This window comes from Coffea eugenioides, chromosome 2, assembly GCF_003713205.1.
Source record: "Coffea eugenioides isolate CCC68of chromosome 2, Ceug_1.0, whole genome shotgun sequence".
Taxonomy (NCBI): Eukaryota; Viridiplantae; Streptophyta; class Magnoliopsida; order Gentianales; family Rubiaceae; genus Coffea; species Coffea eugenioides.
In genome coordinates this window covers 32,876,414-32,894,346 of record NC_040036.1, presented here as the reverse complement: position 1 = coordinate 32,894,346, position 17,933 = coordinate 32,876,414, and the positions used below count along the sequence as shown (strand labels likewise).

The following is a 17,933-nucleotide window of genomic DNA, read 5'->3' as shown; positions in this document are numbered from 1 at the left end:
CCTTCTATGGCTCTATATGTTACAATTATACAATAAGCGAAAACGTAATAGGGGTGAATTTCTTCAATATATATATATATATATTTCTTAAGTCTTTTTCTTTAGTATTTTAGTTCTTTTCTTCTAACATTCCAAGTCTGTAGATGCAAGACATTAGTCTGTATCACCAAAGTGGTATTTGGTGGATTTGATCTGGTCTTAAACTGTTTTCTGTACTATTAAAGTCTAATTTATCATTATCAATCAAAAGTCTAATTGTCTTGCACATTGATCATATTTAATAGATACTTCCTGTTGTGAAATACAGTTAGTAACCATTGTAATTCTGGAATTACAGCTTTATGACAGAAACTCTTTTACTACATGCTTAAAGGAGTATATGATTATATATCCAAAACTTAAAAAGTTACTCTAGTAAACTTGTCAGCATTATAGATGACACTTGGTGATTTCTATTTTTGGATGGATCAGAACATTCAGATTCTATTTTTGGCAGCTTTCTGGGACTAAGCAGGTACTGCATATGCTTCCGGATTTGAGGAGAATGTATCAGCTTACCTCGCCAAGAATTGAGGGAAATATACAGCTTTTCCATCATCTTGTTTCAGAAATTCTCATCTAGGTTTCCGTGACCAAGAGTGACAACTGATTGAATACAAAAATACGCTGCCAACACATGAAAACAGGAGAAATTTCTCTTAATTCTGTACTAGCAAGGACGGTCACATCTGCAAGATTGTCTCATTAGCCATGTAACTTCCAAGATTTGCACCCAGGACCGCTTACTTCTTGTTGCCACAAGACATGACCAAGGTTCCATGCAAGGCAGAAAAATGGCAATGCTGCAGAAGCAGAAGTAATTTACGCAGTTGTCCAAAATAAGGCAGTGCATATATAGCAATTTAACTAAGAGGGAAATAACTACACATTTTCATTTGAAAGGGGACTATAAAGTCAATTGGTGATGCCTGCAATTAGAGGGCAAAACAGTTTAACACCTACTTTGCTGTATAATTGTAATACCCTCTTTTTGCAAAGCAGTGGAAATAAATGTAAGTTTAACAAAATCAGCTCAATGAGCTTTTGCATTGATGAATGAACCAGCCTAAGTACTACTACTATCTAGGCACTGGTCACAAGTTCTCTCGTCCAATCTGCAGCAATACATATATATACAGCAGTTCCATCATGTATCATCTCACAGCCTCAGGTGCAGAATTGCAATAAGGTGTGTGCAAACACACCAACTTGGTGAAAGTTAGGCAGATGCTGGCAAATCCTACGCCTACTATCAAGCCCGATACGGTTCTTCTTTTGTCTAATTTTACTGCCCTTTTTACAATACTCCCGAAACATGGGAGTAATCCCCCACATGCAAGCACCATTAAGTGGTCCAAACCACTGTAGTCAATTCCTCCAAGTATAGCTCCAATTGCAGACAACGGACCAACAAACCCAATTAGAGCAGCAGCTAGAAGAGAGCCATGCCAGCTGTCGGTTGCCCCAAAAATGCAGCTAGCTACAGCAGCACCCCGAGGAAGACCATGCAAGGAGACAGGAAGCACCATGTACTGACCAAGCCCATATGCTTTAGGTGCAGCAACTCCTAAGGCAAGCCCCTCAGGAAGAGCATGAAGGGCAACAGCCATACAACACAAGATTGACTGAAGGGTAAGAGCACTAACTTGAATGCCAGTTGCAGCAGATAATGTATCAGCTGAAGTGCGCTTCCGACCTCCAAATTTTAAAGCACTGGAAGTAGTTATATGGACAAATGCAGAGCCCACTGCAAGAAGCAGCATAAGGGGGAAAATCCCCATCTTCGAAGAAAGAAGCAGTTGTACTGGCCGCCAGGCACCAAGAATAAAGGCAACACCAGAAGCTACCCCAGTTAGGAGAGCATGCTGAAGACGAAGAGCAAGAGCAAATGCAACAAGGGCGAATCCTCCAAGCAATGGGCCAAGACCAAAGAGCAGTGAAACAAAGAAACCGGAAGCATCCTCAGAACTACAGAGCAAAGATAAAAAACAATTTGGGGATCACATCCGCCAATAATAATAAGCAAGTACTAGAAAGTGCTAGATTCATGTACTCAATTGGTATCATCTATTAAATAAATTCCTATTTTGTTTAGAACGTCGAACTCAACATCCCAAATACGATGCCACTTCTCTCACAAAATATCGCTTTAAGAGACAGCAAAATAGTATGGATAACTAAATTCTGCTCAATTTAATGATTGCCACAATTAACAGATGTTACAGATTTTCCTTAACCTTGCCAGTTGTACCACAATTAACAGATTGGAGCAAGAATATAATTGTTTCACAATTTAATAATCAGGCCATTACATAATTTTAGACATCATCAAGATTGTTAAGATAATTTATCAAATTCACCTGTACAGCCAGACTTTTCTAACCTTTAAATAAATGCTTTTGTTGAGCATAATGGCAGTTGGAGGTCTCAATTCCAAGGATAAGGTCACGAAAAACAAGACAACGGATGCATTATGGAAAACAAGAGGGTTCAAAAGCAACTGCCTATATTAATACACCTTAGTCTAATAATTCCATAAACATTCATGTATACCTTCAAATGCAATAAAGCCATGCAAAGAAACATATTATACTTATATAAGGTGAAAAAAATAGAGCGACATATGGAGCAAACAAATGTGCGTACACTTGAAACAGCCTTCCTATAATAAGAACAGAAGACTATTTTCTCCCAGTTTGTCACCATATTTCAGAATGCAGAAATGCATGCATGGATGCATAAGCTCACCTGTAGTTGTTGCTGAAATTCTGGAATATAGCACCCAAAGCTTCCATAAAACCCACTGAAAGTGTAGCTGCTGATGCTACATGAGATGCAGAGGCCTCCTAATATGCATAATCAAAAAAGATATTTATTTTAAGATAATTGTGAATATTCACCACATGACATAGTATTATAGCATGCCATACTGATAGTGATACACAGGTATTTTTACAACAATTTCCTCTTCAATTCAAATCCTTTTGTTTCTCTTTTTTTTTTGGGGAGGGGGAAGGGGGGTGGGGGGTTAAGCTCATTAATTTTTATTGATCATTGATGAAGCACCTGCAAGAGAGGTTTACAATCTATGCAACAGCTAGAAATTACAAGGAAAAGTAATCACAAGCTATGAGCAAAAGCAAACACAAACTATACAGAAAAAATAGAAAAAATCCTCGAAAAACTTCAAATCCTAACAGATAATCATTGAAACTATATCAACTAGTGTTCAAGGCACACTCGATGTGTGTACAACTACAAAAAATATTATAAATTTTTTTAAAGATATTGGTTGAAATAATTTTTATAAAAATTGATTTTATATTTTTTTAATACATAAATAGAAAATTCACATTCATATAATTAAAATGCACAAATAGACTATTATTTCGCAGTGGGTAGTTATGAGAGAGGTGGAAGGAGATATAGGCAGTTATCTATGAAAGGTAATTTAGGAAGATCATAAAGTAACAGGCTCTAGCTTACACCAAAAGACCCCCTCCTCCTTTATATATAGTGTAGACGAACAAATAGACTATTATTTGGCAGTGGGTAGTTATGAGAGAGGTGGAAGGAGATGTAGAAGGCAGTCATACATGAAGGGTAATTTAGGAATATCATAAAGCGACAGGTTTTAGTTTACACCAAAAGACCCCCTACACCTTTTATATATAGTATAGATATTAAGGAGAAAATTCAATTGCCATGCTCCATCCAAACCCAGACCAAAGGATTTAAACTCAAAAACACACACATCAAAACAGGTAATAAAACAAAGAGAAAGAGAGTTACCTTGAAACCATCTGGCAGCACCTCTGCAACAACCATCCAAATCATACAACCAGCGGCAAAACCAGTAGCAAATGGCAAGAACTTGTTAAATGCATCAGCACAAATAAATGATGGCACTGCTACAATTGGCTGTACCAAGATTCCAGAAATAATTGGGCATTAACTAGAGGAAGAAGGGTATCGTGTAATTAGACCACTAAATTGCAGCAATATGCAGCTGCTAACAAAAGAAAACCATTAGCTAAATATGTGTGCAAGGTCCAAAAAGTCTAGCCAATGTATCAATGAATTGTAAATAATGGTCAAAACCCAAAACAAGTACCTGTGGCAGTGATGTAATAATGCTCCACATCAATGCTTTTTGTGGAGAAACACCTCTTGATGTAAGCACCATACTCACAGCTAATCCCTCTGGGATATTGTGCACGGCGATGGCTAAAGTAACCAATATTCCCTGTGACAGACCTTTAGAGCCAGCAAAGGATACTCCAACACCAGAACCTTCCCCAAAAGAATGAAGAGTCATAATTCCAACAACAAGAATGGCTTTAGCTGCATCTGCTCCTTTGATGTCCAACATGCTTACCTCTTCATATTGCTCAAGAATCTATGTATCAAGAATAGACGCACTGGATAAGTAGGCCATGGACATGAAATCAACCAAACAATAGTAAAATGGAAATATCATGCCCTACAAGCCACATGATTTTTGGAAAATAAAGTTTTGTATTCCAAGGTTGAAATTAGCTACCTTTGTATGCTTCAAAAGTATAAACAACTTTTTGAGATGTGTTTGCTTAAATTATCTGATTCCAGTCCCTAAGTTATTCCAGAAAACTGTAGCGACCAAGAACATATACCCCAGCTCCACACAGAAAAATCACATTGCTTTTGCCATTAGTGAGCAAAATCATTGGAAATTTAGTATAACAAAGGCACAAAACTCAAACACTGAACTTGGCATGGTGGTTTAACATTGCTGGGGTCTCCCAACATCAAGTCATAATTACAAAAGAAAAAAGAAGAAAAGAAAAAGAATGTCAACAGAACTAGAAAATTCAAAACAACATAATACCACGGAGTTCGATCATATAACAATCTAACTTGCAGACAGATTAAGATTTCTGATGTGTATTTTGCTTGCATATTTTAGAACCAAGAAATACAAAACTCAGGAACTTGTGATGCATAATCTTCAAGGATAGCTTATAAACAAGCAAGAAGAAAATAACATGACTTAAAAAGATGAAAAAAACAAAGGAGCTTATTTATCTTGTAAGTGACTATAAACTTGATATGAAACAAAAAAACAGAAACAGCAGCATATTCTGGGCATAGCTTATGTAAATGTTGCCTAAAATTTGGGCAAATAAAACAATATAATAGCCATTCAGAACTTAGGATCCAAACAGGCAAACCCCTGTAGAATCAGGTCACCATAAACCTAGATGAACACCAAAATAATGTCAATCACCAAATTCAGAAATGTAGACAACCCAGGATAATTTTGCACCATAGGTCTACTTCCCCAAGCTGGGAAGGCACTGGAAAGAAACCCTCTGAATCATATAGTGATTGTATATAACACTAGACAAGAAAAGAAAACCGGAGAAAAAAGAATAAAAGTTAAAACAGCATTTTGTTTAGTGTTAATTACTACATGAAAGCTACAAGGATAAGTAACCACAAAGGCAAGGAAAAAAAATTGTATGGTGTGAAACAATTACAGATTTATATGCTGGATATTGGTTACTAAGAAGATTACTGGCAATGAAAGTAATTAAATGTGAAAAGCAATGATCCCTCCATTTTATTGACACATAATTTCAGTTTTCAAATAGCACAATTGGGTGAGAGAGATAAGAAAGTCACCTTCTTACAAACCCAAATGAAAATGCCACCAGCCAAAATACCAAGCATGACCCAACTGCCACTCCCATGGTCCTGTCCTTCTTGAATAAGGTCAAAGCTTGCAGCCAACATCACACCTGCAGCCATCCCGTTGCATATTCCAGACCACTGGGGATCGAGTTCCACAAAGAAGAAGGGCACAGCACCCAAACCAGTAGCAGCAGCCATTGCCAATGTGAAAATTGCCACTGTAGACACTGAAACTCTGCTATTCCCCCCCTTCCACTCCCCAGTTCTATCAGAACCAATAGCATGCTCCACACCTGACCCATCAATAACACCAGTGTCTGCATTCTTCAATGGGGCAGTTCTAACACTTCGTGAGGTTTCTTGTTCAGTTTCTGATGTAACATGACAATTAAATATAGCTACAAAAAGCAATAGTAACAGCACATGTCTGAGCCCCAAAGCAATTTTGGTCATGATTACAATAATATTTCATTCCACCAAGAAGATCTTTTCAGAAGAAGTGCTAAATATTCATCTTACAGCAGTTGCATCCTTGCTGTTATCATTGTATTGGGCCTATTCAAACCGAAGCGTTCCCTGATCATCGAGAGCATGAGCTAAACTAACCAAAGATGATCAGCTAACAAATAAGTTCTTGGATCTACTCAAACCAATAAATTGAGCTGCACCCATGGGCATATCAGCCGAACTTGAATATGATGGAATCCCTGCTGTATTAGATATGTGAAATGTTATATCAATTGGTTAAAAACATTATCCTGCAACCTATGACACATAACACAAAGAATGCACAGATCTACCAAACACCTTTTATTCTTCTAGCTGAAATGGTTACAAAGGTGATAGGTTGATATTTGTCAGATGCACAATCTTCCTAGTAACCTCAATAGAAAAGTGTTTACACCCAGCCCAATTGAACATTTAAAAAAGCATGCGTCATTTCTTTACGATCCACATCAAGAAATTGAGAGTTCAATGTTATCAGTCACCACAATTTAGAAGCAAAGGAGCCCATAAATAATATTTGCATTCAAAGGATACAAAAACTAAACACGGTAGACTCTCTTTGACTTTAGTCACCAGAACTTCGAATCAAAATAAGAAGAATTGGAGCTGCAAACTACTCCAACCTCCAGAAATGATCTAGAAAAGTTACAAGTCTACGATCTTTTTGAAGTTTCCCCTGTTTACAGTACATTTCAAAACCACAATCCCCTAGTAACGATGACAGAACATCAGACTGCTGTTAAAACTGAATTCTGCTACACGGGGATGCATCACTTGGTGACAATCCACATTTAAAAACAAGAAAAATGCTTGGCAAAACTGTCCAATAATAACCATAACTAAGAATCAGAGAAACAACTTAAAGTCAATCGTGATCAAACCAACTTTATTGATCAAAATTGGTAATTGATATTCATTCCAGCCATGTATAAGAAGCGCCCCAAGAACCCATTTTCCAAAATCCCTAAAACATAATCAAGAAGTTATACCCAAGAAAAACCCACAATAACAATCAAAAGAAACAAAAGAAGAAAAACCCCAACTTTAAATTCTCTTAATGCCTTACATCCATAAGCCCAATACCACAATTGAACCAAAATCATCAAAACTAAATTCAATTCTCAACCGCCCAAAACAAAAATCAAATTAGGCATCAGAAAATTCTATCTATATCAAGTGAGATCAAAGTTACCTTTTCATGGGGCAGTGCAATAATCCGAGGCCTAACTTGAGAAACCCCAATTCCCAGAAAGAAAATTATAAAAACGGGCCCCAGATTAAGAAGAAAACTGAACTGGGATTATAAAAAATTATCCCTTTTTTGCAACTTTTTTGGGGACATAGATATATATGGGTAAAGTTTGAAATTTTGAAGGGAAGGTGAATGTAGATTGGGCAAACGAGGGAGGGGCTACGGGATAGAGAGTAACAAAAGAAGAAGACTGCCAAGGTACCACCCCTATCTTTTACATCACATTACAGTTGGTGCGTTTACGTAGTTGTCCACTCGCCTTTCCTTTTCGTACCTTGCCTGACTGGGTTTATTGACCAAAAAGCACGAGAAACCATGGACTCCTACCCACTGTTTTTTTTTTACGAGGTCAATTAGGATTGAGAGAAATATATATGAATTAGGGTGCATGAGAATCCAGTCAAGTCTAAGAATTTGGCGTTTTACTTTTATCTTGTTCATTAGATGCGATCATTTAGGCTCGTTCATGTTAGATAATGGCTCGTTCAAAATTTTATATGAACCGAGTTTGAATACACATTTTGACTCAATAAATAATCTAACAAATATGATCTAGTTCGTGAATTTAAACAATTATTCATGAATATGAATCTAATTGTCATTTCACAAAATTTAGGATAAGTATTGTATTCCTAATTTCTATTCCAAGCGTTCTAGCCTCTATTAGTCTGAAACGTGTTGTTCCTTACTTGTCAATACTATAAATAGGTAGATTGTATCAAATTTGTGAGAGAAAAAACCTGAATTTGAACGTTTTGATCCTATTCGCAAATGGCTTGATTATGTCAAATGAGTCGAGTTCAAACTCGAAACCGAACTAGGATTTTACTTAACAAGTCAAATACGAACACAGACTTGAAACTCGAATATTATCGAACAAACAGAAGCCTTGTTTGAATAGTTTAACGAACAGAGTTCAAACACGAGATATTCGACTTGACTCGACTCGATTAATTTACAACTCTATTAACATATAATGTACACAGGTGTGTTTATTGTTCCAATGCATTTATGTATTTTTCTAATTTAATTTTACTACTAAAAATACAACTCTTGGGGCTCCACTTAACAAGTTAGATAAGCCCAATAAGCAATTATACACAAATAAAGATTACATCATTTTTATTTATTTACAAGAATAAAAAGAAAAAAAATTTTTGGTTGTGCTTCTGCATTGCTGTAGTCGTACACACTTGCAGCTATGTGATCAAGAACATACACTCCAATCCCAAAACTGACGTGTAATGGCAGAATAATGGGGATAAAATATAATTCTTGTGTTTCATTAACAAGAGACATGTTTACCATTTTTTTACCTTTTGTTGTTACAAAAAAAAATTTTTTTTTTTTGGGCATTAGAAACTATCAATAAACAAATAATATCTCAACAGCTCAAACAGCAGAATCTTCAACCAATTAAAAGTTCATTATTCCAGGATTTTTGTCAGAACAACACACGTAGTCTATTTTTAACTATTAATATTGAAAACTTTGGGTTAAAAGTACAATATATCAAGCCATTAATTAATGCAATTCAGATTGAAGAAGAAACCAAGAATTTAAAAATAAAATTCCCTAAGGTACTTCGAAAATGCTGTCTGATTGTTACGTTTCTTGCAACTAACAACTCCTTTTTGCTCCTTATCAGTTATTTAAAAAAAAAAAGTTTTTCCTTTGACGTTTCGTCGAAGGTATCTCGAACTTTTGATCTCGTCATATTTTTTTGGTCAGCTTGGACATTTTTTTTTTCCTAATTTGTAATTTTCTGAAGTCTCAAATTTCTTGCCTACATTAGTCTTTATGATTTGCACGTCGAGATTTGCATAGTTATTTAAAGTACGCGGAGTCCTAACTTCTGTCATCCTAATTTAGTAAAAGACTAATCATTTAATGATTTATCTGATCCGTTGAAGTTTTACAATAATGTAATTTTTATTATTTTTTAATCTGTTAAATCTACTGATATTTTAAATTAGTTGCATTTTCTAACATATTCAATGAATTTTCTATCATTAGTGTAGATGTCAAGGAACGAAATATTATATTTTATATAAAAAAACAAATCCAATTGTTGTATAACATGATTATCAAATAATTGATATTTCACTTATTGATGAGTTGGTTTGTGATATTATTGAATTGTAATTCTCAATTGATTGTCTATATTATTCACATTATTGTGGATTTCTTGTAATTAGAGATAATCAATTCTAAAATTTCATTTGAAGAAATTACATTATGCTATCATATTCTCCATCCCAATTCCCAACACATGAATTCTTACTCAGGATCTTGTTAAAATTGAATTTGTTTGAATTGTAAGTTATTTGGGATATTTCTACTGTAACATTTTTTGTGATGTGATATATATGAGATAAAAAGGTAATTAAGAAAATAAAAAGGTGTATTGAAAATTATAATGATGATGTAAGTAAATAAAATTGAAAAAATAATGCTCAATCCAAACAAACCAAAAGTTTTAGCTGTAGAAAACTTGCCAATATTCAATCATGAAGTCAATTTCAAATAGGAATCTTAAAGAAACAGCTAAGCTTCAGTGTAAAAGCCACGTTCGAGTATAGTCCACGTTCGAGTAGACTATACATGCATGATGGAGAAGCTGAATTTCCTGTTTGGCTAAGTCAACCCTTTGGCTGCTGTGCATTTATTTTCATCTTAGACACGCTTTACTTGGTCCAAAACTTTTGACTAACTAACTTACACGTCTTGACTTTTTTATTTTTATTTTATTTTTTTGAGGTTGATGCAATTTATACTCTTATATATGTTATTTGCACTTTTACTGTCTCATTTTCATTTTGACGAGATCATAGTATCCTACCTTAATTTCTTCTCAACACCCATGAGCTAACTGTACTAGATTTGGTTATCCAATTAGGGTTGGAGAAGGAATTAGGATATGGGTATATGGTGTCATCCAAATAAAATTAGGGTGGTGAAAATGTAAATAACATAATAGAAGTGTAAATAACATCACCCTTTTTAAAAGCAAAATTTCAACACTACCCGCACAAAATATATCAAATATGATATGAATATATACAAATCTAGAAAACAACGGAGACAGCGGATATGAGCTAGAATTTAATAAACACACAAAAAATTTTGAAACTCCAAATCATTTATTCAGATAAATCACTGCTGCTTCATAGATGTGTGCATTTCTTTTAGGGATAATTTCAGAAACCTCCTTTGAGGTTTCTCACAGTTTCACTTGGCACCCTCGAACTTTAAAAATTTTACTTCCCTCTCGTATTTTAAGCTTTTTGTATCATTTACAACCAATTTCAAAATATAATATTAAAAAATTTATGTTGAGAGAGCAACTATAATCTTATTTCAAAGTGTCCTTTTGTTGTTTTATTACCAAAATGTGAATATATTAATAACATATGAAAAATAAAAACAAAAAGTATAAAGGTTTATTCTGATGTGACAAAATATAGTTTTTTTTTTCTTAAATGCCAAGAGTATATATTTCAAAGTTTATTGAAGATTTTGCAAGTTACAAAGATAATTTTCTTTAGTGTAAAGTGCTTTAAGTTAATTTATAAATCATTTACATATTTTTAAATTTTTAAATTTTTTTCTAAATCGATGGCTTGACAACTAAAAAAGATACAACATGTTGAAATTTATATATAACTTGTTTGTATTTTTTTTAAATTTGTCCAAAAAGGTATTCTCATGGTTATAAATTATTGCCTGTTAACTGTAAATCATTCATAATCTTAAGTAATTTAACATTTTCTGTCCGAATCAATGACAAAAAAATTGTTAAAGAGTTTTTTTTTAATCTTGTTATTAAATCTTAAATTTGCATTAAAGAACTATATCAATTTATAAAAGTTAAGCAATAAATTTAGTGTATTATGACAATTAAGAAATCACAAGAAAAGAGCAAATTTGGAATGAAATTATATTTCTCTCTCCCAAAATGAGATTTTTAATATTATATTTTGAAATGGGTTTTAAATGTTACAAAAAGTTTAAAGCAAGGGAGCCAAGTGAGATTTTTTAAAGTTTAAGGGTGTTAAGTGAAACTATCTTAAACCTCAAAGGAGGTTTCTGAAATTATCCCTTTCTTTGAAAGGTCAAATTTGATAACAACAACAATTTATGTTTAAAGAGAAGTTTAGATATGACATAATAGGCATGAGAAATTCCATATTTGAAAAGTCAATTTAATGAAATCTCTCAAATTTCACTAAAAAATGTCAAATCATAAAAGCACTCACATAAGAAAATTATAAGAGAGAATGAAACTCTCATTAGAAAAATCTACAAAATAGAAAACTCTCACTAAAAAATTTTAGGAAAGAAGAATCTCTCATTAAGAAATGCTATGAGAGAATTTTTTTTTAAACAAACAAAATAAAAGCTAGTGAGAAGTTCCCTCCCAATGGGAACAAACCAAATTTGTTTGATCCCTCTCCCATAGGAGAGTTAGTTGAGATTTTGGTTGAAGGATTTTTAGAGAGAGAAAGGAGGAGAGTATCATGTCTCCACTTATTAATTCCCCAGATAAATAGTATCTTTGTATATATCTGATTTAATATCTACAATTAAATACAACTTTAATGAAAACCATGATATTTATAAAAAAAAATGCAATTGTTTGTTGAAAAATTATATGTTTTCTATATTGACAATTTTTAGTCTTCAAGCAATTCAACATATACATTCTTGTATAACTGAGATCCATTATGCACGCCCTTGATTTTATATGTATAAAGTATAGAACAAAATATGACACTTTTTGTGATGTGATATATGTGATATAAAAAGATAATTGAAAATATAAAAGGTGGGTTAAGAAATGTGTTTATGACGCAAACCAAATATTATTTGGCAAAATTGGGCTATCCTAACATACTCAATTTTTCCTTTTATATCCAATTTAGAGTTGTTAATTGAATCGAGTATTTGGCTGCCAAACTCGACTCGTGCTTAGGTTCGAGCTCACTCGACTAAGCGGACAAGCCTTGAAGTGTACTCGAACTCGACTCGCAAAATAAAATGTGTGACTTGAGCTCAAACTCATGCTTGACTGGTTTACCACAAACGAGCTAAGCTCGAGCGAGCTCGAGCATGAAATTTCTATCAAACAATGAACAAACGTTACACCCTGTCCAAAAGTCAGCAGAACTTGATTCAACTGAGACAACATAAAAGACCATAAAATCCAAGAATGCCAAATGCAATGCCAAATTCCATCCGAGACAAACATATAAGACCATAACATCCATAATACACAAACTCCAGGAATAAAAGTCAACAAATACACCAACTCCAGAAATAAAATGTCAGGAATAAAAGTCAACAACTACACAAACTCCAGCCAAATTCCATCAAAGACAACATCCATAAGACCAACAGGATTTGAGTCAACTGAACAAATACACAAATTGCAGCCAAATAACTATATAAAACAACGTTAGATAACTAAAAATTTGTCCAGCTTAAAAGGTCCAGCTTCACAAATATGTAGAAAGGTCTAGTTTCACAAATTACAAGAAAAGTCCAAGTTTACTTCAACAAACAAATTCAACAAGAAATAGCATCACATATTCCAGAAAACAACTTTCAGATGTTTGGAAGATCAATTTCTTCAATTGTAGATGATTCGGGAACATTGAGTGGTTTTTACAAAATGAAAACAAGAAAGTTACAACTCCTAACAAGGTAAAATGAGGTATCAAAATAAACAAGTAGTAGAAGTTATGTTTTTCTTACATGAGACTTGTTTTTAACCCATGAAGATTGCAGATCCAATCATTGCCACAAAGTAACATTTGCATCATTTCAACCGACATAGAAGCATGCCGATCATCGATTATTCTACCACCAGTACTGAAAGTAGATTTGGAGGCCACGGTTGTAACTGAAATAGTGAGTACATCACTTGCCATCCTTGACAATATAGGAAACCTCCACCTTTCCCCTTTTCACTGGTTCAAGACATCAAGATTTGCATTTACAGTACAAACATACCTACCCTCTTCCAAATAGACATCTAAATCTGATTTTTTAGGAGGAGCCTTGTCAATTTCACTAACAATCATCTAAAATTTTTCTTTCCCAATTATAACATTAACTCCAAACTTTTTAGCAACCTCTTGGATAGATTTACTTGTAATTTTTGCATGTTTTCATTTTCCAACTTCTCTTTATGGTTCCTCACCATGAGATGAGATGTGAGCATCCACACATTTATTATAGAGTTCACAAAGAATGCGTCTAATCTCATCAATATACCCAGGGGCTGCATCCTCGCCATAAATAATTGGAAAAGTATGATTAACAAGGACAATTTTATATCTCTGATCAAGAATGGCACCCAAAGACATTAAAACATTACTTCCCCTCCCCTCCCTCAATACTTGTCAAATTTTTGTGTCATACTTTCAGCCATAGACTTAATATGATTAGAAAAATCGAGAATTTTTTCATTTAACAGCTCCTTAATCTTATACAACTTTACAAGAAAAAAGGTAGCGGTTGGGTAATCAGATCCAGAAATGATATTGGTGATCTCATAAAAAATACTCAAAAATTTACATACTTCTTCAATTTTCATCCACTCATACTCACTTGGTACATAGTGAAACCCAGGATCCTCATATCCTGGAAATACATCCCTAAACTCTAGAGTCGACGCCAACATCAAATAGGTGCTATTCCACCTAGTTGGGCAATCCAAAATGAGCTTTTTAGAAGACAATTGAAGCTTTTTTTTTTAATTTTGGCAAAGTTATTGAGGCGAGACTCTGAATATTTCAAATACTTAACCCCCTCTCGAACAACGTCAATCACATCAACAATTTGATTCAACCATCTTGAACAAGTAAATTAAGTATATGTGCACAACATCTAACATGAAAAATTTTTCCTCCAATGCTTAACCTTTTTCTAAGAGAAAAACTTCTCCTTAAGTCTCCTAATGCATACATCATTATAAGAAAGATTGTTTACAGTTATAGTAGAAATCTTGTTCGCAATTCTCACTCAAGAAAATACTTACTTAAAGTATCAGCAATAATTATTCCTGTGTGAGGAGGTGGGACATTCAAAAATTTAGAACTCGTTTTTGCAATTCTTAATCACTATCAACAAAATGTCTTGTCACAACTATGTATTGAATTTTTTGACTAGATTTCCACAAATCTATAGTTATACTAACCCTGTTGGCACCTTTTAATGTATTTCTCAGCCTTCTCTTTTCAAGCATGTAAACAATCACACAATCTTCCTTTACTGTTTTCCGGTTAATCTTTTTATAAAATAGAGATGCAGCTTTCATAAATTTGTTAAAAACAGTATGGTCCAACATAGAGAAAGGATATTCATGTACAAGAACTATATGAGCTGCTAACTCTCGAATCTTGGCATGATCATAGGAAAAATTAGTTATAGAAGTTATACCGTTCGAGGGTCCTTTGGTGAAGGATAAGACTTGCTGCTTTTTTCGATTTTCTTCCTCAATAGCTAGCTTCTTTTGCAGACAATTTTTTAGGTGACGCTTGTGTTGAAAAGTGGCTCCAGATGCACTTTTTACAAACAACTCTTTGCAATGATTGCACTGCACTTTCATTGTTCCATCGACCTGCTTTACTATTTTCATATCCTCCCGTATTGTTGACTTCTTTTTCCTTTGCTTTTTTTTTTTCAAACGGTTTTGCTCATTTATCATCACTTTTTTGCCCTATTTCTACTTCTTCATTCGACTGCTCTAAGATATCTAAGTCCAGTTCTTCTTCGCTCATCTCATCAGCATTTTTCTCCACCTCAAGTTCTTGATTGACAACTTCATTTCCAACCTCCATAACAGGACTTGATGATGATCCTTGGTGTGAATGAAATGGAGGACTGTACATACCTATTTTTTGAAAGGAAAAAAACCAATTAATTTTACTGTTAGCATGATCCAAAAAAGAAAGAAAAATGGCAGAAAAAGAAGGCAAAAAAAAAGGTTTTTAATTGCACTCAAATATGTCAAACAATGATCACAAATTTGTTAATAGTGTCAGTAGTTGAGTATACACTAATTTTCTCGAAAGAATGAAGAACAAAGGAAGAGAAAAGTAGAATGAAATTGCTGACCAAGATTGCTTCAAGAAAATGGCCGAAACTAACTGGATAAATCAAGATAGAAACATTGTTTATTTCGGTGCAGGGAGGGGAAGAGTAGTTTAGAGTATAGGGATGGCTCAAGAAATGGAAAGTTTGGCAGCAGATTACTATATGAATTTAAAACTTAATTAATAACTTTGCTTATTTTTTTCTATATGAATTTTTAAAAACTTAATTAACTGGCCATAACCTTAAAGCTTAGATAAGTTTCATGTCCATCAGAGTAGAAGAAAATGCAAGGGCTACAAAGGGCATTTGAATGAGATTTAACGAGTGACTTTCTAGTGAAAATGCTCAAGCTAAATGGAAACTCGATTTGTTGGATAGCTAATTGAAGACTAAAAAACTAACCTAGCTAAACATACTTGATAACAATTACTACTTGTTAGACTTCTTAAAAATCAATTCAAACTTAAACTAGCCTAAGTTGGACTACTTGTCTACAATCCAGAGGAATGAGAGACTACTTTTGGCCATAGTTTAGCTAAAATTTGTTCAAAGCTCGTAAAAAATCTTAGAAGGGACAAATTACACAATTTTAGGGTTTTAACAATCCAAAAAAAAAAGAATAAAAATTTTCTTTTCTCAGACAACATTTCACCAAGACCAAAAATGTTTTGAGGCTAATTATGGGCAAGTAAGTCTTCAGCACATACAGCTAATTAATCATTTTTTACTCTAATGGTGATTATCTGAAAGTATACCATTGAGTTCGAGTACAATACAAACAATGTTGGCCCAGAACGCTTTTCACTCCCTTACAAAAATAATTAACCTCGCATATGCATGAATTTGTCGATAAATGTGAAACTTATCATCAACCATTCGAAAATAATAGGTCTTTCTACCTACCAGAAATCACGGTGGTTTAGAGAAATCAGTCAAATTGGATTGGTCAATGGTTGCTTGCGGTGATTTTGGGTGAAGATCGGAGAGCAGAGATGGCTAGAGGTGACTGGTTTGTGAAAAATAGAGAACTGGTTGTGGCGGTGACTGGTTTTGGCTATGAAAAATGAAGGACTTTATGGTGCTAGTGGACCGGTGGGGTGTGATGGAGAGGCAGAGAGGTAGAGATGGTGGACCAGTGGGCCGTGGGTGTGGCGGAGAGGCATAGAGGCGGAGATGGAGTGAAATCGAAGTAGAAGAAAAATGAAATAGAACTCGAGAACCCTAATCTGAATTTCTGTTCTTTTGATTTTTAAAATGACATATATGTCCTTCCTTATCCTACCCGATCGAGCTACTCGAGTAACAAACGATTCGAGCCTACTCAACTCGTTAATTAAACGAGTATATTTCTAATTTGAACTCGACTCGTTTACCACAATTAACAAGCCGAGCTCGAGCCTTATCAAGTTGAGCTCAATCGAGTTTTTGACCTGATCGTTCTGTTTAATAGCTCTAATCCAATTATAATGTTGCCTCCCTTCAGTAAAATGGCCTCTTTGCAATGTGTTGCGATAGATTCGAGCATTGGTGTCTTCCCTTTCCGCTTCTCTTAAGCCTATCTTTAAAGAAGCTAACTTCATGGCTGATTGCTTAGTTTCTTTGCATTTGGATTGTGATTTTACGTCTTCACATGAATTTGCCTGTATCGGTTAGGATGTTCATCAGTTTAGATAATCTCTCATTTCCTCCCATCAGGAAGTAGGTTTTTAAGGGTTCATATTCCTTCTTTATAATTAACAAGTCGAGCTTGAGCCTTATCAAGTTGAGCTCAATTGAGTTTTTGACCTGCTTGTTCTGTTTAATAGCTCTAATCCAATTATAATGTTGCCTCCCTTCAGTAAAATGGCCTCTTTGTATTGTGTTGCGGCAGATTCGAGCATTGGTGTCTTCCCTTTCCGCTTCTCTTAAGCCTATTTTTAAAGAAGCTAACTTCATGGCTGATTGCTTAGCTTCTTTGCATTTGGATTGTGGTTTGACATCTTCACATGAATTTGCCTGTATCGGTTAGGATGTTCATCAGTTTAGATAATCTCTCCTTTCTTCCCATCAGGAAGTAGGTTTTTAAGGGTTCATATTCCTTCTTTATAATTTTCTTTTTTCCTTAGAGGTCAGGTCTGTCCCCCTCTAATGTTTGTATTTTGATTTATTATTATTAATAAAATTTAAGGGTTGACATCTCTCCCTAGTGTACGATTTGTCATTTAAAAAAATAATGTTGACCCTTAAATTCAGTCTTATTTTATTTCTACAATTTTTGCCTCCATAATTCATGTTTCTGTTGGGTTTTTGGAATAGAAAGGCAGTGAAAATTAAAAAAAAAAAAATTTCAAAACCCACTCAAGGATCACTCTAGATTTTG

General features: G+C 34.2%; 1 protein-coding gene across 2 annotated transcripts; it reads right to left on the bottom strand.

Annotated features, from left to right (window-relative positions):
- Positions 1 to 869: 869 nt before the first annotated feature.
- Positions 870 to 7,719, bottom strand: LOC113760877 (putative zinc transporter At3g08650). 2 transcript variants are annotated; one of them, XM_027303616.1, is made up of 6 exons: positions 7,412 to 7,719; positions 5,704 to 6,422; positions 4,154 to 4,438; positions 3,832 to 3,960; positions 2,788 to 2,885; positions 870 to 2,007 (listed from the first exon to the last, which is right to left on the bottom strand). In XM_027303616.1, the coding sequence occupies exons 2-6, from the start codon at positions 6,163 to 6,165 to the stop codon at positions 1,194 to 1,196; spliced, it is 1,788 nt and encodes a 595-aa protein (XP_027159417.1). In that variant the 5' UTR covers positions 6,166 to 6,422; positions 7,412 to 7,719; the 3' UTR covers positions 870 to 1,193. The 2 variants fall into 2 exon arrangements, with proteins under 2 accessions (XP_027159417.1, XP_027159418.1); XM_027303617.1 differs by having other exon boundaries at positions 5,704 to 6,419.
- Between the last annotated feature and the right edge of the window lie 10,214 nt (positions 7,720 to 17,933).